This window comes from Tetrahymena thermophila (assembly GCF_000189635.1).
Source record: "Tetrahymena thermophila SB210 genomic scaffold scf_8254552, whole genome shotgun sequence".
In the NCBI taxonomy this organism is placed as follows: Eukaryota; Ciliophora; class Oligohymenophorea; order Hymenostomatida; family Tetrahymenidae; genus Tetrahymena; species Tetrahymena thermophila.
Window position 1 is genome coordinate 50,894 of NW_002476323.1, and position 27,999 is coordinate 78,892.

At 21.8% G+C, this 27,999-nt stretch overlaps 9 protein-coding genes across 9 annotated transcripts; 4 read left to right on the forward strand and 5 right to left on the reverse strand. All coding sequences in view use genetic code 6, as the record gives it.

The window, feature by feature from the left end:
* Nucleotides 1-632: 632 nt before the first annotated feature.
* Nucleotides 633-3,927, reverse strand: TTHERM_00794070 (kinesin motor catalytic domain protein; the record flags this gene model as incomplete). Its single annotated transcript, XM_001020926.2, has 11 exons — nt 3,716-3,927; nt 3,507-3,603; nt 3,352-3,443; nt 3,200-3,279; nt 2,962-3,143; nt 2,731-2,914; nt 2,436-2,584; nt 2,168-2,377; nt 2,040-2,113; nt 1,309-1,695; nt 633-1,233 (listed from the first exon to the last, which is right to left on the reverse strand). Exons 1-11 carry the CDS (start codon nt 3,754-3,756, stop codon nt 633-635), a joined length of 2,097 nt encoding a protein of 698 aa, XP_001020926.2. The 5' UTR covers nt 3,757-3,927.
* Nucleotides 3,928-4,418: 491 nt separating this feature from the next.
* Nucleotides 4,419-4,622, reverse strand: TTHERM_00794080 (hypothetical protein; the record flags this gene model as incomplete). Its single annotated transcript, XM_001020927.1, has 1 exon — nt 4,419-4,622. The coding sequence occupies one exon, from the start codon at nt 4,620-4,622 to the stop codon at nt 4,419-4,421; it is 204 nt and encodes a 67-aa protein (XP_001020927.1).
* Nucleotides 4,623-5,158: 536 nt separating this feature from the next.
* On the forward strand, nt 5,159-7,832 carry TTHERM_00794090 (hypothetical protein; the record flags this gene model as incomplete). The annotated part of the gene is made up of 8 exons (XM_001020928.2): nt 5,159-5,210; nt 5,258-5,303; nt 5,393-5,595; nt 5,650-6,524; nt 6,696-7,072; nt 7,121-7,384; nt 7,479-7,541; nt 7,715-7,832. The coding sequence occupies 8 exons, from the start codon at nt 5,159-5,161 to the stop codon at nt 7,830-7,832; spliced, it is 1,998 nt and encodes a 665-aa protein (XP_001020928.2).
* A 1,562-nt stretch (nt 7,833-9,394) lies between these two features.
* On the forward strand, nt 9,395-10,646 carry TTHERM_000794091 (hypothetical protein; the record flags this gene model as incomplete). Its single annotated transcript, XM_012798836.1, has 1 exon — nt 9,395-10,646. Exon 1 carries the CDS (start codon nt 9,429-9,431, stop codon nt 10,644-10,646), a length of 1,218 nt encoding a protein of 405 aa, XP_012654290.1. The 5' UTR covers nt 9,395-9,428.
* A 541-nt stretch (nt 10,647-11,187) lies between these two features.
* Nucleotides 11,188-13,709, forward strand: TTHERM_000794093 (WASH complex WAHD domain protein; the record flags this gene model as incomplete). Its single annotated transcript, XM_012798837.1, has 6 exons — nt 11,188-11,727; nt 11,826-11,924; nt 11,982-12,071; nt 12,148-12,787; nt 12,864-12,982; nt 13,581-13,709. Exons 1-6 carry the CDS (start codon nt 11,317-11,319, stop codon nt 13,707-13,709), a joined length of 1,488 nt encoding a protein of 495 aa, XP_012654291.1. The 5' UTR covers nt 11,188-11,316.
* Nucleotides 13,710-16,239: 2,530 nt separating this feature from the next.
* TTHERM_00794110 (NADP-dependent isocitrate dehydrogenase) lies at nt 16,240-18,342 on the reverse strand (the record flags this gene model as incomplete). Its single annotated transcript, XM_001020930.3, has 4 exons — nt 16,240-16,336; nt 16,419-16,719; nt 17,287-17,742; nt 17,943-18,342. 4 exons carry the CDS (start codon nt 18,340-18,342, stop codon nt 16,240-16,242), a joined length of 1,254 nt encoding a protein of 417 aa, XP_001020930.3.
* Nucleotides 18,343-20,269: 1,927 nt separating this feature from the next.
* TTHERM_00794120 (hypothetical protein) lies at nt 20,270-20,986 on the reverse strand (the record flags this gene model as incomplete). Its single annotated transcript, XM_001020931.2, has 4 exons — nt 20,270-20,399; nt 20,464-20,543; nt 20,725-20,806; nt 20,913-20,986. 4 exons carry the CDS (start codon nt 20,984-20,986, stop codon nt 20,270-20,272), a joined length of 366 nt encoding a protein of 121 aa, XP_001020931.2.
* Nucleotides 20,987-21,714: 728 nt separating this feature from the next.
* TTHERM_00794130 (transmembrane protein, putative) lies at nt 21,715-22,104 on the reverse strand (the record flags this gene model as incomplete). The annotated part of the gene is made up of 1 exon (XM_001020932.1): nt 21,715-22,104. The coding sequence occupies one exon, from the start codon at nt 22,102-22,104 to the stop codon at nt 21,715-21,717; it is 390 nt and encodes a 129-aa protein (XP_001020932.1).
* A 1,462-nt stretch (nt 22,105-23,566) lies between these two features.
* On the forward strand, nt 23,567-27,999 carry TTHERM_00794140 (cyclic nucleotide-binding domain protein; the record flags this gene model as incomplete). The annotated part of the gene is made up of 5 exons (XM_001020933.2): nt 23,567-24,655; nt 24,899-26,925; nt 27,113-27,323; nt 27,376-27,731; nt 27,804-27,999. 5 exons carry the CDS (start codon nt 23,567-23,569, stop codon nt 27,997-27,999), a joined length of 3,879 nt encoding a protein of 1,292 aa, XP_001020933.2.

Sequence of the window (27,999 nt, forward strand, 5' to 3'; positions counted from 1 at the left end):
TTATTGCTTTGGCAAGATTCGTTAAATATAATTGGTAATTTTACTGAAAAATTCAGCTCGAGCTTCTCCATTTTACAAATATGCTTGTAACTTTTTTTGTAAAAATTAAACCACGATAAAATCTATCTAATCACTAATAAATTAGTTCAAAGAAATATAAATAACCAAATCAAAATTTATTTTTATTGTCCCTTACACTCATAAAACCCAAATAAAAACTTAAGTTATTACTTTAAATTTATTTAATATTTTAAATAGTATCATAGATTCATTAAAAATTATATGAGTTTTTTACTTATAATCAGAATTTTAGACATCATTGTAAAGTCAATAATTTTAAAATAATACAATTTTAAATTTAAAAGTGTAAAAGAAAATCTAAATTTCAAAAAGAATAAAGGAAATTCATAAAATTGATGAATTAAATTACTGAGTTGTATACACATAAAATATAAAGTATTGTATTTATTGAATAATAATATATTTTTATTAAATAAATTTATAGAAAATAATTTATTCGTTTATCATTATTTTTGAAGTAATTATACATTATAATTTTTAGTTTTATTTTTCACATCTTTTCATATTTTGTTGTTTGTTTTTTTATTTGTTATTTACGTCAATTAGCTCTTTCAGTAATCGTCTTCGTAGTCTATATTTCTTTAATGATCTTATCTTACATCTTACTAGTATTGATTTTACTAAAGTGCGTTATTACTTTGTTAAGCATAAATTTACATGTTTTCATTTTTACTTTTAAGTGCGTGCTATGAGATTTATTTTCTTTATAAAGAGTTTTGGTATTGCTGCTTGTACAAGTTAATTTCTAGTTCTTCTTTTGATGCATAATTTTTATCTTAATACGATTACTGATTTTAGGTTTGTAAAACTTGTTGTTATTAAGGTTGGTTCTACGACTCAAATGATTGCTATTTCTTCTTTCTATTACCAATCTCTTGTTTTTGAATATAACCATCTTACGTCAATTATTAATTTTATACCAAAGCTGCTTAAGACATTTATGAAGGAATATATTACTAGTGAGTATTAAATACAACTGGTTGGTGCTATTAATTGGTATATTGAACTCCTTTTTAAATTGTTTCTGGATCAACATTCTCATCATGATAAGGTTAATCATTTATGGACTATCTGTTTGATTGCTACTTTTGATGGTAGAAATTATTTAATGCCATCTGAGTGATGTCAGAATCTTTAATTTGGGGAATTGATCTTTTTTAATTAAGTCATTTAAGATATTCAAAATTTTATTAATTACTTAAAAATCAAATAAAAGGTATCATTTACTCTTTTTTTTTGCTAACTTATGGTAATAATGCATCATATTATTACAATTTTTTTGAAATGTCTGATAATTCTTTCAAGTAATCTGCCATAGTTGATTTGTGATATTCCTTCATGGCTCTAAAGCAGAGTTTAGCTTCAACCATATTTTTAACCTCTAATTAGTCTATTTTGTCTTGCATGTATTCATCCACTTTAGTAAGAATTTAGTCTAAATCTTGTTCTTCATCTATTTCAATTTCCTCTTAGGACTCATCGTTATTAAATAATGTTTGCTTAGATTGGTATTATTGGGATGAGCGCTTCTAATTTTTATTTTGTAAGTTTGCATTCTTCGCATTTTCTGAGTCTTTTAATTCTCCAACTATCTTCTGATACTTCTAAAGCTCACTATTATAATGTAATTTTATGAATATGTAGCAATATTATTTAATTTTTAATATGTAAATTTTCTTTATTCTCTGAACTTTAATGACATATTTTATGTATATTGGAAAAAACAAATAATATTTTGTATTTTTTAGGGAATAACTTACAATTTAAATAAATAATCTAAATTTTTTCTAAAACCTCAAATCGAATTTCTTAACCAATTTTTTTTAGAAAGTAATTTTAACATATCTTGTATGAAATGTAAACACTTTGTTTGTTTGTTTGTTTGTTTAAAAATTATGAATGAGTTGTAAAAAGAAAAATGTATTTTTTTATTTATTTAAATATAGTTAATAAGTTACTCAAGAAGCTGTTGCTTTTCTTATTCTAACTTTTCTACCATCGAATTTAAGTCAAGTTTTTGGTTTTTATGAATCTAGTTGAAGTTTAAAATATAATTTATTTATATTTTTGATAAAGTAATATTTACTTCATTTTCCAACTATCCAACTCTTTAAGAGAATCTGAGAGCTGAAATAGTTTCTTCAAAATTATCTAACTCCGTAGATATATTAGCAATCATGACGGTCTTACAATTACCTCCTAAACTATCTTTTAAAATTGTAGTTAAAATTGAATGTCTATATGGAATATGCTATCTTTAGCCTGTCTTTTTCTTTTCATTGAGGGCAACAATCACCTTAATTAATTTTAAGTAAAAAAGTTCTCAAAAAGATAAACTCAGCCAATTAATTTACCTATTCTAGATAACTTAATGATAAGTTAATATTTTTAGCTTCATTCAGCAAAGTGCCATCATGATTTGTTTTACTAACCCTTTCAGATCCAGCTAAATCAACTAGATTTAACTTCGAAACAAAACAAGTGTTTGTTTCTATCTGTCTTGCTGCACAATAAGAAAAATAATTTTAATATAATTTTTTTAAATTATTTTAATACAACAAATGAAAAATAAACTATCAAATATTTGAAATCATTTTAATTTATTTTTAGTTTTTTGAGTGATTCTAATAGAAATAATTTAATTTATACCTTCGAAAGTAAGTGTGAATATGCAATGAGAACGCGAGGAGCACTAATTCATTGGAGTTGCAGCCTACTTACGAATATAATTACCCATCATCAAAAGATCTATTCCTGGTTTAGCATCATCAATTTCGTGTAAAGAAATATTATTTAAATGAATATTCCCTAAGTTATCTCTTTTAAATTCTATCTATTTAAATTAAAAATTTTTTTTCATATTTAAATAATTAAAGTTACTTTATTCCATTATTCAATAGGAGAAACAAGGTGGTCTTCGTTCAACAAATCATAAGCTTTTTCATTATAAATTTCCATATATGAAGCGTAAACTGTATATTCATAATCATTTTTCCTCTCATCAATTTAATCAAAAATATATGTCATCACTCTAGGAATTATACCTCTATAAGCCCATGAATCTGCATTTTTGACATAAAAATAGGTTAGCTTATTTAATATTTTTTAACTGTTATACCTGATCCGTTAATTGTGTAAGTTTTTCCAGATCCTGTCTAACCGTATGCGAATATTGTCCCATTATATCCATCTAAGCAACTAATCATTATATGATAATTTTAATTAAGTATTATGCTGATAAGAATAGCTATTAATTTGTATGCTAATTACTTCAAAACAACAGGGACAGCAACCTGCTAGAATACTTATTCCTAAGTAGCATTAATATCTAAAATATCAGTAAAGTTAAAATCCATAGTTTCCTAATATAAATTAAAAATAAAAGGATCAATTAATTTTCTAAATTACTTTTATTTCTATTTTACTTTCATATTATTAATAAATCCTGCTTTATTATATTTCTATCCTATGGTCAACCTTTTGCTAGATTTATCAATCTCATATGCAATTGATGCATTATCACTAATTAAATTAAAAAATAATATTCATCAAATACTCTTTACGATCAGTCTTTTGGGTTTAGCTTATTAATTATTTTTCTATATCATTTAAAAGTATTCTATGAATTATTTACGTTGGTTTTAATCTTGCATAAACTTAAAGCTAGCTTTTCATTATTTGTTATCCTTTTAAATTGTAAATTCTATTACTGTTGAATATTTAATTTTTAGTTGAAAATCTTTTTGCTTGAATTTGTAAAACAAACAATAAATTAATAAATATATCGATTGTTTGCTTGGTTTTTAATTAATTATGAATTTAAGAAAAATAACAAATTTGATTGTTTTTAATTAATTCAAAAAAAAAAAAAATTTGAATTAATAAATAATTAGATGAATTATTTTAATACAAATGAAATTTAATATAAAATCAATACTAAAAAAATTATAAATTTCTTTTTCTAAACTATTAAGCAAGTAAAAATCTAAATAATTGATTTTAAATTAGTTAGATATAGATTAACTAAATAGACAAAATATTAAAAATAATATTATTTTCTATTGATTATTACAAATCTATTTCTAAATATTAAATATACAACCTATTTTTTTAATTTAAATTCAGTAACTACAATAGTAAATCTTTTGTAAATTTCATAAAGGCTAAGGTAGTTGCAAATAATTAATAATTTTACAAATATGCAATAATGGGAGTATCAAACTTATAATTTAACCAAAATTCGAAATAATTCAAATACTGCGATTTATAAATTAAATATTTCTTTCTGAAGGTTATTTATATGTAAAATTATTTAGAATTTTGTCATATCAAACTCTTCATTTCTCAGATTTAGGATGATTTAAAGCATTTGGGAAGTTCTCTTTAATATTTCTGTATAATGTTTCAAACTATATCAACTTTGCCTGTAATTATTCATTATGCTTTGCTTCATTTTCTCCTTAAAGAGTTTCAACATTTTTTATTTTACTTTCAAACTCAGTTGTTAAATAATTTTAAAAATTCTTGTACACTTGATCCATTTTTTTGCGCTATCTACTATTATTTTATTATATTTTTTACAAATTGTTTTTATTTTTCAAATAACTAATTAAAGACTGAAAAGTATTTACTCTTAATTAATAGAAATAATAAAAACAAAGATACTTTTTTAAATAATTATTTCGTCTATCAAAATAAATGTTTTTGTAACGCAGACAGACATGATTAAAATTTTTATTTTATAATTAGTTGCTTAAAATTTATTTTTAATTGTAAAATTATGATAGAATAAAAAATTATTTAAATAATATATTAAAATTGAAATTCAAAAATGTAATTTAGTCAATAAATAAAGATATGTATTTCTAATCATAAATTTATTAATAATGGTTGTATTATAATTACTTAAAAAAATTATTTATTAATTTATTGAATGATTCAGTAAAACCTAAGAGCTGTAAAAAAAAAACTAATAAATAAATTTTATCACAATTGAATTTACATTATAAAATTTGCAAATCTAATTAACTGAAAAAGATAGAATAAAAAAGCAATTTAAATATTGTATCATACATAAATGATTAACAAAACTGACAGCTAAAAAAGATTCATTTAGTAGTGTGCACAGTGTAAGTTTAATGAATCTTAAATCTATCCTTTAATTTTTTTTCTTAAGAGTAAAGATAAGCTTCAGGAAAGAGGTACAAAAATGAAAGCTCAATGTAATAAATTAATTTAGCAGAATCCTTAAATATATAAATAAGTTACTTATCAAGCATAAGCAATATTAAAAATTATAAAATAATCAAAGGAAAGATATCCTTAATTGGAATGTTGGAGATACTACTACAACAAAAGATTTTAAAAAAAAGACACTTAACATAAGTCATGAACATGAATTTAACAGATTCTAATCAAAAATTAAAAAGTCACCTTCAAAGAGCATGACTACAGAGTTTTAAGATAACTTTAGAGGGTATGTTTATGTCCCTGAAGAGAAAGTATACGTGCCTGGTAAATAAATATTTTTATCTTAAGCATAATATCTTACTTATATTTTTGAAAAAGCGTTGGCATAATAACAATTAGAGTATTTAGAACAACCAGATTACATACCTGTACCTCCTCCTTAATAAATAAAGGAACCTTAAAAAGTATATGAACAAGCTGAAGTTGAATACGAAAAAATAAAAAAAGGTACTTAGTATAAAAGTTTTTATGGAAAACTAAAGACTCAAAATAAAAAGGAACTTTATGATATTTTATATGATAATTTTGTAGAAATTTATCCAAAAAAAATAAGTTATAACACAAAGATCCCAAGAAGAGACTTGTATCACGAGGAGAATTATGATGAATATTAGTAAGAAACATCATAATTTAATGAATAAGATTAAGAAAGGCTAGAGAATTTATAATACTAATAAAAAGAAGTAGAATAGCAAATAGATGATAATTTTTAACAGCTATAATTATAAGAATAGTTGCAAAAAGAATAGAATTTAGTTCATTTATAAAGTGAGCTCTAAAATCTTTTAATTTAATAGAAAAATCTCAGCCAAGAAATTGAATAACTTGAAAGAGCTTAAGGCTAAGGATTCAAATCTTACTAACCTAAAGCCGTTATACCAGCAGATGAAAATAGATTAAAATAAAGGGAAAAAAGAATTTAAAAGTTTGCTGAAAACTCAAGACAATTACCTAATTCAGCTTTTACTACTTATTATGGTAAACCAGCTTTTGAGAATTATGGTAATGCCAACATAAAAGACAAGAATTAGGCATTTATCAGTGGAAATTACTTAAAATCCCACAACATAAATCCTCACAGAGGTGAAACGTAACCAGAATACGAATAAACATTTTAAAATGCAATAAACCTAGGCAAAGAAGAAGCAATTCCACACCCTCCAAGGCACCGTTTAGAAGAAATACCAACTAAAGTAAAAAATTCATTATTAAATTAAAATAATTTGTAATTGAAATAATTAAAAGAGTACTTATTAAAATTTTAAATGATTTCTTTTATTGTTTTCACTTAAATTTAAGATTTTTTATTAATAAATATTTTATTTAAAATATTAAAATCTGATACACAATTTATTTAATAATAGAAATAATTAGATTATAACAGGAAAAATAACCCCTTCTATCCATAATAAAATGAATTATTAAATTAATCTATTAAAAACCAAGTATTTTGCTCAAGCAATATCAAAAAAGTTCATCCTTTACTGAGATAAAAAGAAGATGCTAACTAAATTGTTATCCATAATCATGCCTAAAATACTTAATAAAATACACAATATTCCTAATAACAGCTTTAAAATTAATAGAAAAATCTACAGAATTCTTCATAAAATATTCAGAATTAGCAACAAAATTTGAAATAATAAAGCATGTAGTAAAAAAAGCAATAAAAGCAAGTATAAAATAATCAAATCTTAATTCAAGAAGAAGAAGATGATGAAGAAGTCTAAAATTAAGACAGGTAATTTAATCTATGAAAATATTTTTTTCAAGTTCTAAAATAAAATAGATCACCATTGCTACCAGAGCCTCATCCATCTGTTGAGTCAGAAAATCTTAGCTAACAAAATCTAATTTTTGAGAATTCATAATATAAGTAAAGTGCTAATAACTTTACTGACTCTCAGTTACTTTAAAAACGCTAGTAAGGTTAAATGGAGTAATTCCAGAAGAAAAAAGAAAAGTAAAATTTAATTGTAACCAAAGTAACAGATACACCTCAAATAGATCAAATTACTTATCAGACAAGAGTTGACTATCCGATTGATGCGATGTAAATAAATTTATTCAAATATAAGATAATTATAAACTAATAATTACTTTCTATCAATAAAATTATATTAAAAATTCACATTATATTTTAATAGGAACCCGCCTTAGGGATATCTTTTCTCTATGCACGAATGTGAACTTAATCCTCAATATTATAAGTAAATATTTTATTTATTTATTTTTAATAAAAATGATACTTAAAAAAACTAAAAATAGTTTATTAAAGAAAAAGAATTATTGATATTTTATAATTGTTTTTAAATGTAGTTAAATATTTTAGCTATTTTTAAGAAACTCTATTTATTAATTATTTTTATAATACTATAAATAGAACTATCAACAAATAATGGTTAAACAGAATACCTTATGCAGGAAAAAAAGCTTTAGTTTAAGAAGACCTTTTTGAAATATTATAGCATCAACCTCTTGGATAAGACCCAGTGTATTGATGAAATTGTGTAAACATAATAATAAAATTTCAAGTCTAAATAATATATGTAGAAGTTAATTATTATTTATTTTTTATGTTATTTTTATGAATTTAAATATTTACTAAAAATTTACTTTTAGCTTAGTTTTTTATATTACTAATAAAAGTTATAAATTATTTTTCAAAATAAGAGAATTGAATAATTTTATTTCCCCTAATTTAAATTTAAAGCATAAATATTGCTTTATAAATTTGATTTTATATATTCTTGCATTAATATATTAACAATAAGATTTATTTTTTAATTAATTAAATTATTTTATTTTTAAAATGATATTTTGAGAATTTTTTTAATTTTTAATTCAAATAGAAAAAAAGTAAATAAATTATTTAAAATGGTATCTTCAAATCTATTTTCATTTAATTTTTAATTTGAAATTTAATAAAACATAGTTTTAAATTTTAATAATATATTTTCCAATAATATTTATTTTTAAAAATCAAATTAAAATATTTCAAAAAAAGATAGGAATAAGATTAATATGTAATTAATTAATAAATGAATTATACAACACTTTAAATTTATACTAAATCTAAGACAATAAGAATCAGATTAAGCTAATTCAATATTTTTTTCTTTTAGGATGCTAATTAAAACAACTAAATAAAAATTACAACAAAAAATAAAAAATTTAAGGAGTAATTAAATATTTACCCAATTAATATTCTCAAGTTATTTAAACATTTCTAATAGTTTAGTTTCTTTAAGTAATATTTTTAACATTATTTTATAAAATGATTTAGGTATTTAATTATATTCTGAATCAATATCTGGAAAATACGACTGATTTTTAATATTAATGAATAATTAAACATTTTTTATTTATTTCAATAAGAGGATAAAAAATTTTTTAAAAATAAATTCGAATAATTGTTTTTATAATAATTTGGTATTTTTTATAATAAATCATTTTTGAGCTCAATAAAAATGCATTTATTAGTTACATAATTTATCTTTAAAGCTTAATAAAATTCATTATAACCTAAGAAATTAAGATATTATTATACTTAAGTAATAAAAAAACAAACATATACTTAATATCTTCTTAAAGCATCTTATAAACAATATTTCTTTCCATTTAAAAATTTTTTTATTTTTCACAATTTATTTTATTTACAGGTAAAATAAAAATCAAACTAAACAGATTTTTATATTTCTAAAATATTAAAATAGCCATTTATATTTAAGTATTTAAGATGAGAGAATCAAAACCAAAATTTTTAAAAAAAAAGGTAAATTAAAATTCAATTAAATCCATTTTTAAAGTAAGTACATAAAAAATGAAGAAATTATATCCTTAAGATACTAATTTAAATACATTTGTAAATTAATAATTATTTCATAGCTTTTATTATTCTTTTATTAGGGTTAATTTTTACCTGAAATAGAAAAAATAAAAAAATTGAAGTGAAAAAAAAGTCTTTAAATTAATTTACAAGTAAAAGTAATAATCAATTATATTATTTTCTCCTGAAATCAATTATAAAATTTTTGTTATTTGTAAAAATACAAAAAAGTAATTGAATAAATAAATTTAATTTTAAAGATAATTTAATGATAAAAAGCTAAAGTTGCTATCCTCATAAAAAAAACAAAATGAAATAATTAAATTTTAGATTGATATTTATTATGTTACTTATATCAATATCACTGTAATAATAAAATAAATGCAATAACCATCCTGCCTTAAATAAGATAATAAATATTTTAAAGACAGTTGTTGGAAACAATAATTAGAAAACTACAGAAGCAATAGATAGATTTGATAATGAGTTTAAAAATAGTAATCCAACAAAAGCTGATTCTAATATTTTAGGAGTCTGCTCTTAGTTTGAAGGATAAGAGTCATGTTGTAATAAAAAAAAAATGAGTGACTTTTTAGATAAGATGGCGTTATTCAAAGTATAAACAATTCAAAAAGAAAACAATATAGTCTAAAAATTATTTAAAATTTTGGTTCAATAAATTAAAAAATGTGATTGCTAAATGAAACCTAATACTCAAAAACCATAATAAATAGATAACTTAAAACAAAATATGAATTTGAAATAACTATAGACTTTAATAAATAATCTAAATAAATGTAACATGAAATTTTAAACCACTGCCACTTAATTTCTAAGAGGAGCTCTTTGCTCAGTGTGTTCTGGTATTAATAAAATTTCAGACTACTTTGATAATACACATAGCCTCTTAATTAACTAAGACAGTGCTACTAAATACTAAAGCTAAATAGATTCTTCAATAGAATGTTTTTCAAATCTTGTTACCATAAATGGAAATAATGAAAATCCAGGTATGATCTCAATCATTGAAGAAATATTTAATTACTACTTTCTAGATAAAACTTGTTATAATAAGATTGTTTAAAAGATATTGGCTATTTTTTAAAATAATAGTGTTTCGCCCACTAAACCTGGATCTTCAGAAAAAATTTGCTGCCCATAAATTGTATACAAAATATAGGATTAATGTGATTAAATAATATAAGGTGATAATTAAATTGATTAATTATTAAATTAGAGATTACTGAGAAACGACTTAACATTAAAAGAAAACTATGATAGAAAATTATAATAAAATTTTAATCATGATACTGATGCTAGTATTGTAAAATTTGGTGGAGTAAATATATTAATTACAAGTCAGCTAGATGAATAAATTAATGGCATTGATAATATAATTGATATTTCAACAGATTATGATACTAATTCAAATAAAATTTACTAATTCTCCATAATTTTTATGCTTATCCTGCAAGCCTTATTCTGAAATATTAAAATGATTTTATGAAAAAAAGATTTTATATAAATCTTATTTATCAGAAAAAGCTATTACATTAATTAAATTTAAAATTATAATTCATAAAAATAATAATTTATCAATGCTTTTTTAATTCTTAGATTAAATTTATTAATTTTGAAGATAATTTGAAGAACCTTTAATATCAATTAAAGAGTTTTTTTGATAAATTTAAAATAAAAATTATTTATTTTATAAATTTCAAAATAAAGATTAAAAAAATTTTTTTATTTTTTGAAGAAAAATGCAATAAAAAATTAACTATTATAAAAAATATATAAAATCTTTTATGTTAAATATTTGTGAAAAAAAAATAAATAAATACAATTTTTTATTTTTTTTTAATAAAATTAAACTCATAATGTTTTATGTTGGTAAATTAAAAATCATAAAAAAATTCAACAATCTTATAATTTTGTATGACTTTGGCTTTTTATAAATAAGCTGAATATTCTAAAAGGTCATTTATTTTGAAGATTTATTTTAAATTTGCATAAAATTATAAAAAGAGATAATTAAAATATATCAAAAAAATTCCAATTATTAATTAATTTATTGCTTGTAAAAAAAAACAAACTTCCTACATAGATATTAAAATTTCTATTAACTCTAACAAGGAGGAAAGTATATAGAAGATTAAATGGCCTCACATCAAAATATTATTTAGAATAATAGCTTGTCATTAGTAAATTTAGGTATTATATAGTCCTAAGGTTTAGAAATAACTCTTAGTAATCTTTCTAATATTGACTAATCTATAAACAACATTCTCTCTAGATTTTAAAACAAATATAACTAATATAAAGTTAATATTTAAGATTATTTACAAAGAATCAACAACTGCTAAAAAAAAATTCTAGCTTTATAGTAACAAAAAAAAGCTATAACTTTTGTTAGCCCATCTTAATTATGCTAAAAGTATAAACCTTCCCAAAATAATAAATAATCTTTAACATAAGATTATAAATAAAGACCTGACTTTTCTTATACTTTAAATACCTTTAATTAACTATTTAAAACTGAATTAGAATATTAAGGCCCTTTTATTAATGTAATTTAACAGCTTATTTAATTATTTTTTTTGAGATCATTTTTCAATTTTTTATTGCAAATACCTTGTTTTTATTTTAGTTTTAATGAAAAAATAAGGATGAAGCATTTGATTTTGATGAAGAGTTAGCTTTATAAACTCATAAATTAAAGAATAGAGCAAAAAATCTATTAGCACATTGTTCAGCAACTTTAGATGTAAGATGAAATATTATTTAACACGATTGTCTTCAATTTAAATATAATAAATTTTAGGATAATGATGCTCCTTTAGGAACTTATCCAAAAAGAATTAAGTGTGCAGAAAGTTTGCTTGTCCTAAATACAAAAACAAATCCTTTCAGAGTATTTTATTTTAAAATCTCTCTTTAAAATATTAATTTCTGTTTAATTCTTATTTCTATTTGATAAAAAAATATAGAAAAATCAACAAAAAGACAATCTCCTCATCATTAACAAAAATCGTCAAAGATTGAAAAGATAAAGAGATCAGAGTCCAATAAACTCTTTACAAGCTGCTCCTCTAGGAATAAAAGACTAAATATAGATTTATTAAATTTCTGATCTCATTTATAAACCTGATAAACGCTAAATATTAAATGAAGTTGCTATTCCTTAGAATTTAGATTTAGAAGGAATTGCAGATTTTGAAAATGAGGATAATTGCTAAAGTTAAATGTAGTTATCAAAAAGTTGCCTGATTTAAAATCCTTAAATTTCAGATCCATATGAAAATTTGTAACCAAACATAGATTTATCAATTAAAAATCTTCAAAATAACTAGTCTTAATAGATAATAAACGAAGAAGTGAATCAAATTTAAAATATTTATCAAGAAGACTAACTAGAAAACTCAAATGATCATCAAAAGTCTCAATTAAATATCTAATAACTTCCATTTATGAGAAATTCATTAGAAAATATTAGAGATATGGCTCTTATGAATTAAAATAAAATCATTTAATAAGAAGACACGTATTTATTATCTTAGCAATAAATATATATTGCATCCGAAAATGAAAATTAGTAATAAGTAGAAGTTTAATGCAATGATTAGCACAGTAAGTATTCTATTATTTATTTATTTTTCAATCAGATGAATGTATAATTTTAACATACAACTATTAAAAATTAAAGGTTTTCAAAAAGAGATATAGCAGTATAAGTTTAATCTTAAACCAACAATTACAAATGAAAGAGGTAGGATAAATTGTGGTTCAATCTAATAGCTTATAGTAAAAACTCAAGAAGATTAAGTAAATTTATTTTAAAATGATTAAATTATAGTTTTTGATTTTCTAATTTTATTTTAATAATTAAATATAAAAAGAGTTTTTAGCACATTTATTAATATTAATTAATTCATTAAATTATTTTTTGATTTAAGCAAAATTTAAAAACAAAAGTATTGTGATGAATTAAATTTTTATCATAAATATTTTCAATTATTTGATTCTCTTAAAAAAATCATAATTTAAAAATATCTTAATTCATCATTAATTAGCACCTTACTCCTATTTTTCCCTACCTATATCATATTAAATATAGAGGCAATTTAATTTTATTTTCAGAAATAATTTTTTTAATTTTTAAAAATTTACAAAGAAAATAAATGTAAATAAGAATTTTTTTCCTAATGATTAAAAATTGCAATTATTTAAAACCAAAATCAAAATTTTGTGAGTTTATTAAAATATTGGTTTTAATTAATCTTATTATTAAATAATGAGGATTAATAGTAATTTATTAATATTTAAAGCAAAATTAGTAAAAATTTATTTTTGAAGTATTCATATTAATATTTTTTTAATATTTAAATCAAAATATAAATACTTAAATCTTTTAAAAATATAGATTGATATCAAAAGTATTATGAATATTAGAAGACTAGAAAGATAACCACCTTCTAAATAGGGAAAAGGTCCTAAAAATAGAGTTGGGTACTTTTCAGATAGTTCAGAAGATACTGATTAAGATAACTGAGAATAAAAATATATATTTTATAATAAAATAGTAAAATCAATATCTATCTTTATGTAACAAATTTCATAAAAATTATTTCTCTTAATAAATTCTAGAAAAAAATTATTAATTTTATTTTAAATTCAAATTGAATTCTAAAGTAATTTTTAAAAAAATAATAATTAACTTATAAATTGTTTATATTTTTTCAATATGTTAAATTAGAAAAACAAAATATTTTTTCTAAAATAAACTCAATTATTTATTTATTTTCTTTATTATTTTTTTAAGATATTTAATTTAAAATGAACTATTAAAAATGTATTCTACCTAAGTATATATTTAAAAAGTAAATCACTAATAAACAGTCATAAATAAAAAAACTAAAAAATAATTATTAAGTGTAATTATAATTAATTTTATTTTTATTTTAAGACTATTTGTAGAAAGTAATAAGAAGATCTTGTTAATAAATAAAATATTTTTAGCATTTTCCTGATGAAATTTTAATTGAAAATTTGCAACCATTTTAATTAATGTAAAAAATCTTTAATCTTAATTTAAAGTTGAAAAACTGAATAAACTAAAACCCTAGTTTCTATAACAAATTTTTTGGTTAAAGACTGGTTATACTTAATCCATCCTTTACAATTAAAATATATTGTGTTTAAATCTAATCATTTTATTTTACTAAATATATAAGAGAAACTAAGTAATGCTTCAAAACTATTGGTAAGAAATACTTTTAATTTCTTTTTCACTAGTCTCATAAATGTGAATTTTATATGGTAATTGATAAAAGAACATAAGCTTGATTCTAAGAATATCAATAAAATTTGAAATATCATAAGGAAAAATAAAATCCGAATTAATTAAAACTTCTTATTTATTATACAACCATCAATTTTGCATAACAAATTTGAAGTATTTATGAGAGGAAAAAACTAAATTATAAAGTAATTAATTTTATTAAGAATGCAAATCAATTATTAGTGTAAAAAATATTTTATATGCCATTATTATTATTAAGAATTTCTTCAGCAATATATTTTTTGATCTATTATATCTTTTATTCATTTAATGACAATCTGGTTTTGCTTTAATTGATTCTTATTTATTTTTCAAGTCAACCATTATCAATTTGCTTTCCTAATAATAAACTACTATTTTAGTAATAGAGAGAAAATAAAATTTGATATTAAAGAAACAAATACAAGTAAGTGATTTTAAGGTAAATAAATATTTCTTCAAGATTCTAAAAAAATTTGAGTAAAAAAATGGTTGAAAGATAATACTAGATTTTATTTGAGCAAACTTACACAATTAAAATACAATTTTGTCATTCTCATTTTAGTAAATAAAATTCCTTATACAAATTAAAAATTTTCTTGATTATATATCACTTTTCATTTGTGTATTTTCAAGCTATTAAAAAATATAGATTATAAAATAAATATATACAATTTGAAACAATAAATATCTTCTTTGGAAAAATATCTTTTGGTATTATTTAAGTATTCAGCAGGTATTTATTGTTCTTATAATTTAATGAATAATAAATTTCGAAAAATACTTTTTGGATTGAAGCAAAATTTTTTTACATTATTTAAAATAAACTATAAAATACGAATAAAAGCAGTTTAAAATTTACTATTTATATTTATATAATTAAATTAGATTTTTAATTATTATAAAATCCTATCAATTTTTAAAAAAAAGTATTATTATATTTAATTTTTCTTATAACAATTCTAAAATATGTACTTCTCTTAAATCACAAGGATAAAAATATATCTTTACAAATTCAGGATCCACAATATTTTTAAAAATCATAGCAGTTTCTTATTATTTCTTTACTATTTCAACAATTCCTTCATAAATGTTATTGAGCTTATTTTGATCTATGAATTTAAATTTTGATTCAGGAAATCTCTCTTAAATGAGCATATTTAAGCTTTCAATAGTTATATTTTTTGCATATTTTATTGGTAGTTTATTAAGTTAAAGTACCTTTTACATGTAGACAGGAAGTGATTCAATTAAAATATTATAAATATGATTGGTTTACTCTTTCTATTATTAATCCATTTCTAAAGTATTTCTAAATATTTATTTATTCTTTAAATTAATTATTATTATTTTTGTTTTACTAGTTATCACAAAAAATATGAAGAAAAAATACTTTTATTTTTTCAATTATAATAATTAAGAAATAATCAGGAATAAAATTTAAATTATAACAAAATTCATTTGCTTTTCTAATTTATCTATGAAAAAGTTATGTAATTAATCAGAATGTTTTTTTAGATTTTCCAAAATATAAATTTTGTTAATATTCTTTAAGTAATATGAATTAGAATTTTTCTTTAATAAATCTAAAAAAATTAATAAATAATTCTTATAATATAAAAAACAAATTATTTATTTAGAGAGATTAAAACGATGATGAAATTAATAAAATTTCAAAGTCATACGAAATTTTATGAAAGTATATAAAATTAAAATAAATGTTTAATTATCATTATTTATAAATTTAATTTGAATGATTGTTTCAGAGGTTAGATTTAGCAGCAACGAGGTTCTTTCTGAGGGTTTCAGCAACCTTGTCAATGAATTCTTGGGTAGTAAGATATTTGCTTCTGGGTACACTATTAATATTTAAAAAATTATAATTAATTAAATTTTAATATATGACTTAATTTTTAACAAAAAGCAAAAAATTGAATTTACTCATTGCTTCCTTGGATGCAAATAGCGAGATCCTTAGTCATGAAACCAGTTTCAACAGTTTCAATAACTGAGCTTTCAAGGGTCTTGCAGAAGAGGTCTAATTCCTTGTTGTTATCAAGCTTAGCTCTGTGTAATAAACCTTAGGTCCAAGCGAAGATGGAGGCAATAGAGTTAGTGGAGGTTTCTTGACCCTTTTGGTGTTATCTGAAGTGACGGGTAACGGTACCGTGAGCAGCTTCAGCTTCAATAATATCGTTAGGACCAACCAAGACAGAGGTCATTAAACCAAGAGAACCAAAACCTATAAAATTAAAATAATTAGTTAATTAATAGTAAAGAGGTCTAAATAGAATATTAGTAGTAAGACAAAGAAGAGCTCAAAGATTGTTTATTTTAAAGTTTTTAGAGGATAAACAAAGATTATTTGTTAATTCGCTTAGGAATCAAAATTATTTTTTTGTTGAATAAAATCATTATTATTTATTTATTTTGTATGAACTATTTGATTTGATTTGATTTGATTTATTTAATTTGATAATTAATTAAATAAAATTAATCTTTATCAATCTTTTAATCAGAAATACAACAATAAGAAATCTTTATTTATTTGTTTGTTTTTTGATAGCTATATTTTTGATTAAAACCTATATTTATTCTTTAATTGAATGAATAATTCCTTTTTAAATTAAGATCGGTAAGCAAATAAATAAACAAATAATTAAAATAAAAGAAAAAGGGTTTCTTGATTTATGCTTTAATATCTAAATTGATTATTTGATTGATTAAGCTAGCTATTGTATTAAGCAATCTTTGCTTTCTTTATTTAAATTAACTATTTTTTAAATAAATGAATATTAGTTTTAGTTACCTTAAGCAAGACAGTCAGATTGGACATCACCATCGTAATTCTTGCAAGCCCACATGAAACCACCTTCAGACTTCATCATATAGGCGACCATATCGTCAATAAGTCTGTGTTCATACCAGATACCAGCCTTGGTGAATTCTTCCTTGTATTACTTGTCATAGATAGCTTAGAAGATATCCTTGAACTTACCATCGTAAGCCTTCAAGATAGTGTTCTTGGTAGATAAGTAAAGGGGCATCTTTCTATCGAGAGCGTACTTGAAACTGGAGTGGGCGAATTCAGTAATAGATTCATCAGTGTTGTACATACCCATACCAACACCACCAGCAGGGTAATCGAAGACCTTCATGACCTTCTTTTCACCACCATTCTTGGGGGTGAAGACAATTTCAAAAGTACCAGCTTCTTCAACCTTGAAGTCAGTGGCTCTGTATTGATCACCGAAAGCGTGTCTTCCTATTTAATAGTAATTATTAGAGTAAATAACACATATTTTTAAATTCACAAAATTATTCTAAAGCAATTAATCAACTTCTGTTGAAAAATTATTGTTATCTAAATCTGAATATTAAATAAACAATTAGAAGTTTATCGGGTAGAAAAGAAGCCATTAAACTATTCCATTTAATATATAATAAATTGAGTTAAATATTTACCGATAACGATGGGCTTAGTCCAAGCAGGAACAAGTCTAGGGACGTTCTTCATGAGAATGGGTTCTCTGAAGACAGTACCTCCGATGTGATTTCTGATGGTACCGTTGGGGGATTTCCACATCTTCTTAAGATTGAATTCCTTGACTCTGGCTTCATCAGGGGTGATGGTGGCACACTTGATACCTACCTTGGTTTCAACAATAGATTAAGCAGCATCAAGGGTGACCTTATCGTCAGTTTAGTCTCTGTATTCCATACCTAAATCGAAGTACTTGATGTTCAAGTCAAGATAAGGTAAAATGAGCTTATCCTTGATGAGTTACCAGATAACTCTGGTCATTTCATCACCGTCTAATTCAGTAACGGGGTTAGTAACTTTAATCTTTTGGAGTTCAGCCATTTCTAATCTTCTTTTTAAGTGTGTGTGTTTTTATGAGAAAAATTTGTTATTGTTTTTTATATTTTTATTTTTATCAAAATTTTTGGATATCTTTTTGCTATTTTAAAACGAAGCATCAATACATGATATCCCCCACATGGAATGAATGAATCGATTTTTTCTGGAACTATTAAAAAAATTGATTACCCAACCATTATCAAAACAATTAGTATAAATCATCATCAAAATGAGCTGTAGATATCCAAATTAGATTCCTTGAAAAATTCAATATCATCTTATTTTTATAATTACTCAATTTGTTTGCACTCCATACAGCAACTGATCACAATTGTTTCTCTCTAATCTTTCTAATTTTCTTTCTCATAAAGATTCTCACTTTAAATAGATTGAAATGACATAATATCTCTCTCAATAATTTATAACTAAATTCTATTCAAAATATTAAATAATCTAATTTAAAAGCAATAAATATTTTTATCTTTATATTAATATTTAACATTTCTTTGAAAAAGCAAACAACAAAAATAAAATGGGTTTATTTAAGTGTAATATTTTAACAAAAAGTAACAAAGTATAATAATCTTTCCTTAACTAGAAGCAATCGATTATTTTTCTATGGAAACTATGTTACAATATCACTATTTAATTCATAAAAGCGCATAAAATAATGAACAAATTTTAGAAAAAATAATAAAAATAATATTGATGATATAATTTATGTAATATACCAAATAAGATTTGTTATAAATGTTCAGCAAAAAGCAAAAGAAATAAAGTAAGAAGGATATGCAATTATATATTGAGTAATTAAAATATGCAAATGTATATCAGAGATTTTTAGAAGGTTCAAAGAATAATTAAAAAGTGTAAAATTAATAATTATTATTTTTTTTTAATGTAAGACTGCCAGAAAATTTTTAATATTAACAATTCAAATTGATTGAATATCTTTCTATTTTCTTTTTTTAGAATTTAGATGAATAAAAATAATAAACTCTACTATTTTTACTTACTGGAGTTTAAAATATATATTAGTTGTCATTATGTAAGTAATACTGTAAAAATAAAAGGTTATTTTTTTAATTTAGTATAAAAAATAAGTTAATTATTATGGATTTTTTAAAATAGCTTTTAATACTATTTAAAAAGAGATTATAATAAATAATATAATTTTATTCAAACAAGTATGCTATAAAATTAATTCAATTAATCAAATTTGATATATGAAAATTTATAAATAATGATAAAAATTAATTTATTTTTCAATAAAAAATATTCCAGTGAATATCATAAAAAAAGGTAAAAATATTTCAAATTTATCATATTTTTAACAATCAATTTAAAAATTGATTTAATTTTAATCAATTTATAACTTATCCAGTTAAGAGATATTGCTATTTAATTTATTAATAATAATTATTAAGAAATTATTTTTAAGTTGAAAAAAAATCAGGATCATTCTATTTTAATTTATAAGATAATTGTTTTGCATTATATTTAATTATTTAAAAATTATATTGCATTCTATAAATTATAAGTTAATCTAATCTTATTAAAAAAAAAATAAAATAAAATTTTACTATCCATATTTGATATTTGGAAATTTTTATATTTTATAACTATATTTTAGAGTAGTTAATGACATTTAGTTATTGCTTATAAAGAGGCTGTTTTAGGAAAACTAAAAAATAATTTAAATATTTTCGTAAGAGTGTTTGAAATTTATACAGGATTGAAGGAGTTTTAAAATATTTAAAACAAGAAGTAAATGATTATATAATTAATTTAATGAGAGGAAATAGAATTAGTAATCCATTAAAAATATATGCACACTTTATATGGATATTTCTACTTTACTATTGAATTAAAATATTAAGTTTGTATTCATAATATTATTTTATTATATTTATTTGATTAAGTAGTTCTTTCATTACTTTTAGTTAGCTAAATCATAGTCTCTTTTCATATTAAAAAGACCTTCATTCAATTATTTTTTCAAGCCATCATAATCTCCATTGAAATCATCAAAGGTATTCATATATCTCTTAAAAATAAAGCTATATTTTATTGAAATAAAAAGTTAGTTGCTTTTTATATCTTTTTTCTTAAAATTATATTTACTTCGAGAATTAGAAGAGCTTAATTTCCTTTAAATTCTAAAATTTGGGACCCTTTTACACTTCTTCATACTTGAATTCAATCTAAGTTTAGGTTTTAAACATAAAATATTAATTATAATTTAAATATATATTTTTGAATTGTTTCTAATCATATTTATTATTTCAAAGTAGAAATTTTAGTAGTTGTTAAGCATTATTGCAAACTACTTCAATTTTGCCATTTTTATCAAACAAATAAACACTAATTTAGAAAATATATTACTCCTCTGTTCTTTTTGGCATCGATAATTATATTAACAAGGTTTTCATAGTTCTATAAGTTCATTTTTCTTTCAGCACTAGTTCTGTTTAGTTTTAATAAAAAATAGTGAGGTTAAATAGAGATTTGCTTTAAATTTTTGAAGAATTCTTTTTATTTAAAGAAAACTAAGTTTGAAGATAATATTTTACTTGATGCAGTCTTAGGCATCCTTGTAGGATCTAAGCATAACCTTGGCTTCAAAGTATTGATCTTCCCTGAACATTTTAGTATATTTTTTGATTGTATAAATTGTTTGTTTTGTAGATGGATTTATTTATTAGATTTGATTATCAAAGATATTGTTTATCTTAATTAAAATTTTTTTTATATATGATAAGACACTATTTTCAAGGTTTTCTTATTTACTAATAATACATAATTTTATAGAGAATAAAGCAACTTTGATTTGCATTGATTCTTCAAAATTTAAATCAAATTATAGTTTGTTATTTACAATTATTTATATTTTATAAAAAAAATTCTGAATAAAATATTTCTATTATAGTAATTTTTATTTAAGGGTCTTGCAGTTAAACACAGAGTTATAAATAATGAAGTAAATATTTGATGAAAAACTATTATAATAGTGACAAAGAAAATTCGAGATAAAACTAGAGATGTTTACTAATTGCAAATTACACAAATTGTACAAAAATTATATTAAGAAATTGCAATAATTTATCAATGCATTTTGATATACAAATAAATTTCTCTTGATTAATCTAATAGAATGAAATAAACGATATCAAAAATTAGATTAAAATTATTCAGATTTATAGTAGGATTAGCAGCTTAATATTATCAAAATTACACAAATTTATACAATAAAAAAGTTTAAGTGTATATATGAGACTTTTATTCAACTAAATCTTATGCTTATATTTATTTTTTTTCTATCATTCATTTTTAGCTTTAATTTAATTTATGAATAGCACAAATTATATTCTAATTTCAATTGTCAGGCTCGTTTACGATGCAGACAGGGTCTAATAATATTTTTTTCTTTCCTCTAACAAATTCTCTTTTAGAGAGCTTGTATCCATGATAAGAAAGTACAAATATAGAACTAAAGAAAGCAACTCTCTAGTATTTACGTTTTTTCATTTTTGTTATGTTATTTATAGGCAAATATTAAACAACTTGAGATAGTGTTAATCCAGTAAGATTACCTACTAAAAACCACAATGAAAATTGTTTAAATGACTATATCTGCAATTCTTTATATTATCTATTTCCTTCAGGAGAAAGTAAAGCCAATCCATCGCCTACTGCTGCTAAAGGCTTCTTTCTTTATTGCTCAGTTTAATTCCAAGTATTATCTAGATCTTTATTGCCTGACATTTAAAAATATATAATTTTTTGTAACAAGATATAATTATCTCAAATTTTCTTTTTGAATATTCTATAGATATTTAATAAAAACACAATTCAGCTAGATAATTTAATTAAAAAAGCATCTTATATTATAATCTCAAACATTTTAACTCGCATTTTAAAGTTAAAAGCTATTAAAAATTTATTTTATCGTTAAAATTAATTTAAAATTGTGATGAAATCATTTTGATTAAACTTAATCAACAAAAAAAATTATTTATAATTAATCATAAAACTTGAATCTAAATATTTTACTTGAATATAAACCACAAAATTTCAACTCTATAACAAAATTATATTTTTAGTTTACTTAAAAATAATAAGTAAATGCTAACTCTAATTCATTTATTTATTTTGTTTGTCAATTATATTTAGTTTATTATTGCCCTCTCGTTTTTAATTTTTCTATCATTATATAAAGATTTTAAATTCAGTAAATATTTTAATTTAATATAAATTACAAAAACTCAATTTTAAAGTTAAAATATTTTTTTTATTTTTTTAAAAATATTAAAAAAACTCTAACTTTTTAATATTTATTTATTTATTTTACTTTGTTTAAACAAATTCTTATTTTGAATTTTTCTAGGATTAAAATGACATCAATAAAAATACAAGAAAATATCATTTTAATTTATTTAAAGTTTATAAAAATTAAAAAAACTCTAACTTTTTAATATTTATTTATTTTACTTTGTTTAAACATAAATTCTTATTTTGAATTTTTCTAGGATTAAAATGACATCAATAAAAAAACAAGAAAATATCATTTTAATTTATTTAAAGCGTATAAAAAGACTCTATATTTTGATATACTTTAGAATATTAATATTTAGTTTATTATTACTAAATCTTTATTTTGACTATTTCTATGATAAAATAAAATTAATAGAAGATTAAAAAAATATATTTTAATAGAAAATTCAATTTATTTTTATAAGATATTAAGGCAAATTAATCTAAATTTAAATTAATAAGTTTTATTTAATTTATACTTTTTAGAATAAAAATGTTAACATAAATTATATCTTGAAAATGTAATAATCTAAAATAAATGAATAATATTTTAGAAAGATAATTGAATGCTAAATATTTCTTTCTGTTGGATTAATTAGTTAATTTCAATCTATCTGCTGCTTAATATATTTTGCAAAGAAATAAATAATTAGTTATTTTTATGAATTACCTTTCAAAGATATATATTATTTTGGTTGGAAATAAATAGCTCTTAAGTATTTATATAATAACGAATATTAAAATCAATGTTTAATTAATTATCTGTAGAAATCCCTCGTTTTGAAAGAGCAAATATATAAATTGATTAATTAATTAAATTAAGGATTGGTAAACAAATACTATTTATATAATTACTAATTGAAATCAATAAATAGGTTTTTGATAGTTTAGTTATTAACTTTTGAAGTATAACATGAGCTCAACTAATGAGGGATCCAACTTTGTCCCACGTAAGCTGAATCCATACGAAAATGAGCTCTAGTTTGAATATCAAAGATTGCATACTAATTAGACTTAGAATATGATGAAAAAAAATAATGTTTAGCAAGGTCCTAACTTGTAAGTAATTAGCATTTTACAAAACTACCCAGACAAGTTGAATGAGAAACCTATTTACGATTCTAAATAGTAGCAATTTTTAATTATAAAAGATTAAGAAACAGATTAAGAATAAGATAAAGAAAAGGATTAATCAGTGTAATTGACAACAGCCTTTAATCCTAATTAATACGAGGTTGATGATCTTAGTGGTGACTTGTTAAAGAAAAAAAATTAGAAAGATTTGCATTAAGGTAGTGTAAGATTAACTGATGAGGCCAACTTTGTTGGAAGCCCAATTGATTTAAGGAAAATTTAATACGAAGAAGATGATTTAAAGAGATAGCAGAATATTAATAACATAATTATGGAAATAGATAAAAATGAAAGAGCAGTAAAAAAACTAAAATATATCTGGCCATATTCAAAATTAGAAAATCATAAACTTCAGGATATATAAGAGAAAACAAATGAATATTTTAGGAACTAAAACAATAAAATTTTGAATCAAACAGTCAAAAACAGTTCAAATATATAATGGGATGAATTTGATAAAATGCCTCCATCTTCATCTCACCAAAGAAGCCAAAGCCATACAAGAAGAAGATCTTCATTAAATAAAGAAAAGAAGAGCAGTTAATTAACTTAAGAATACTATTAGAATGAAAAGCCAGATAATTTTGAATCTATTAGAAACAATAACAATAATAATAAAATGATATAGACTCAATACAGTTTTTCAATAAATCCTCATGATAAGCAAAATTTAAATAGAAGCAAAGAAAATGATAATCCTAAAACATAAGCAGAAGTTTAAGAAAATATTAATTTAGAAGATAATAACAGCTCATTCCTTTCAAATACTCATGCAAAATAAAAATTCTCAGAAATGACAGAATAAAGAGGTAAATTAGAATCCAAAGAGGGTTTAAGAAATGTCCTGCTCCGATAATCTCATCAAAAAGTAGATATAATTTTATTTTAAGCTTCAAAATATTTTAATTTAAATAAAAACCCAATAGATAGATAGATATAAATAAATCAATATTTATTTATTCTACTCAAAAATGATCCTGTTAAACATTTCCATAAATTTAAAATGAAAACAGGTCGCTCGTTATAATAGGTTTGCTTAGAATTTAAATATGCTAAAAAAATTATTATTTGTATTAAATTTTTGTCAAAAAAACCTTAAAATATAAAATAGAAATAAGAACCATGGCAAATAATGCAATACTAGAAAACCCTTCCTGATGATAGAAATCAAGTGATTTAGTCAAGAGGAGCAAGTAGATACTCAAGGTCAAGATCACAATCTCGAAATGGTTAATATCCACAAAGTAATGTAAATACTCGTTAATCAACTTAGAGCAATTAAGTTTCACCTCGTGCCTATGATAAAGACCTTGATAACTCTTCAAGATCACAATCTCGAAATGGTTAATATCCACAAAATAATGCTAATACTCGTTAATCAACTTAGAGCAATCAAGTTTCACCTCGTGTCTATGATAAGGACCTTGATAACTCTTTTTAAGTTTAATAAGATTTTAGATATAACGATAAAACTCTCATGAATAAAAAAAACAAAGATCCAATAAATCACAGCTATGAAAATAGAGTGAATAATATAAATTATTTTGAAGATGATAACATTAAAAGAACTAGTAGTTAAAATTAATAATATAAAAAAACATATTAAAATTATTAAAACGAAAGTGATGAAGATAATGTTTTCAAAAGATAACTACCTAATGAAGATGGAAGAAGAACAGTATATTATGACGATAATAATAGGAGAAGCATAAATAACGAAATACATAAAAAATAAAATACACTTGATCCAAGTGATTATTAATAGATAAACAATAACAGATAAAATACATTAAAAAGTAGAGCACAAAGTAGGCAGAAATCAAGATAAGCAAGTCCATTAGGAGCTAATGATGATTAGTCAAATTATTATAAGAATTCTACAAATAATAGAGTAAAAACACAGCAAGATTATCTTCCAAGAATCAAAAATGGAAACGAAAAAGAATTAAAAACAGAAGCAAATTATATTGAAAATGAAGATGATCAGAAAGAAACAAATTTTAATTAAAAAAGAAAAAATAGTCAACCCTATGGAGAGAGCTTTAAGGGATCTATTAAATTTAGTGACCCATATATTTAAAAATAATTAATTGAGTTTGAAAATGAGCAGAGGAGTTAAAATAATGAAATAGATGAAGGATTTATCAAATAAGAATAGTTAGATAAAATGGCAAATTATGTAAAAAATTTTAATCAAACTACAAGGGGAAATAGATAATTTAGGACCTTAGAAGATAAAAGGAACATCAAAACGTCGTAAAATACTCATAGGACACTCGATTAAGGAAAGAACAATGAACAAAGTCTAGAAAAAGATGATTTCAGGAAAAGAAGAAATAGTGGACTCAACTAAACTTTAAAATAACAAAGAGCCCATTCAAAAAATGAAGTCAGAGAGAAAACTCCTGTTGATAATAAAGTGAGATATAGCGTCCAAAACGATTAATTCAAAGAAACTCTTAAAAGCAAGAGAATTTAATAGTAAGATTTAGACAGATTAATGAGAGATGATTTTGATGATTTTGAAAAGGATGCAGCTTAAAAATCATCTAAATAGCGAAGTCCTATTTATAAAAATAATAATCAAGACGATTCTGATATTTTGGGAGGTGCATCTTAAATGGATAAAGACATATTGAAAAAGCAACAGCTAATAAATATACTGAATAGTAACTAAGCTAAAGATGTTTAAGATAGCAATTTATCATATGGAAACAGTAAATTTTCTAAGATACCTTCTACTGCAAAAAAACCTGCTCTTAAAAATAGAATGGAAGGAATGTAGGATAGCGAATTAACATAAAAAAAAGATAATTATACTGAGAATTCATCATAACAGCCAAGTAGTGTTTACTTTAAAGGTAAGTAAAATGATAAACTCGGGATGGATGTGAGAAGAATATTCGAAGATATAGAAAAAAGAAAGAAAATCCATAGATTGGATGACAAAGAAACATAAAAAATCTATAGCTATGGTGATTATACCATTATCCATCACCCAAAATAGAATAGCTCCAAACTACTTTAAATAGATGAAAACAGTAAACACTTTGAAAATTTTTAAGAAGAATTTGGAGAGTAAATGAACGATTTCTTAGACGTAGCCATTGATTGCCACGAAAGCTCTAAAAAAAGATTGTATTTAAATTTTTTTTAACTGAAAAAAATTGATATAAAATGTTAAAATTTCAATCATAAAAATTGTAAAAAAGATGTATTAAATAAATAAATAATTATTTTTAGATTTTTCCAAAATATTTGAATTCTTAAATTAAATTTAATGATAAAAATTTGGTGTTAACTAATATTAATCTTTTTAATAAAGGTCTCCTTTGGGAAAATACAAATTACCTTAATCACCTAAATCTCCTACGAGAAACCACCTTAATAATATTACAAATAATTATAAGGTGAAAAAGTAGCAACAAAGAAGTAAATCTGTGTTGAACAATGTAAGTAGAGGAAAATCATCTTAGAAGCAAAAAAGACAAAGTTCTAAAAAAAGTAAGGGTTAAGTTGATTTCGATGAATAAAAGGTAAAAATTAACTCCAAAAATGAACTTTTTTAAATATTAAAAATTTTAATAGTACAAATTAATATGTTAGAGAATTGCTGTAAAAATGACTTATATTCCTGCAGAATACTCTAGTAGAAGTGAATAGTATCTTAGAGATTTATTAGCTGAATTAAAGATATACAATCCTGTTTTTTCTAATATTTCTTACTTTACTGGTGTTAATATATTACGTTTATCTCGTATCTATGTGTATGAAGAAGACTCTGACATTTACACGGAAAATCAACCTTCAAATTCTTCATTTTTAATTTTATATGGTCGTGTGTGTCTTTCAAGTAAAGATAATGGCGAATTTAAAGAATCTATTATGGGGGAAACAATAGGAGAAGAGGCTGTTTTAGGACCTGAAGATAAAAATATAAACAGGTAAATTATTTAAAATATTAAATAAGTAGATAGATTAATAAGCTAAAATAAAAAATTTCGATAAATTTATAGATTTGAAACAGCAACAGCAATGGAAGAAACTTCGATGTGCGAAATAAATAGAGAATTTTTAGAAAAATTCAGAATAAGCTGTTCTGAAAAAGGCTTACAAGATGATTACATGAGCATTGTTACTCTCTTAAAAAAGAATTTTATATAAAAAAAGACACTACGTTTACTCAATGCATAAAAAGACTAAGCAGAATGA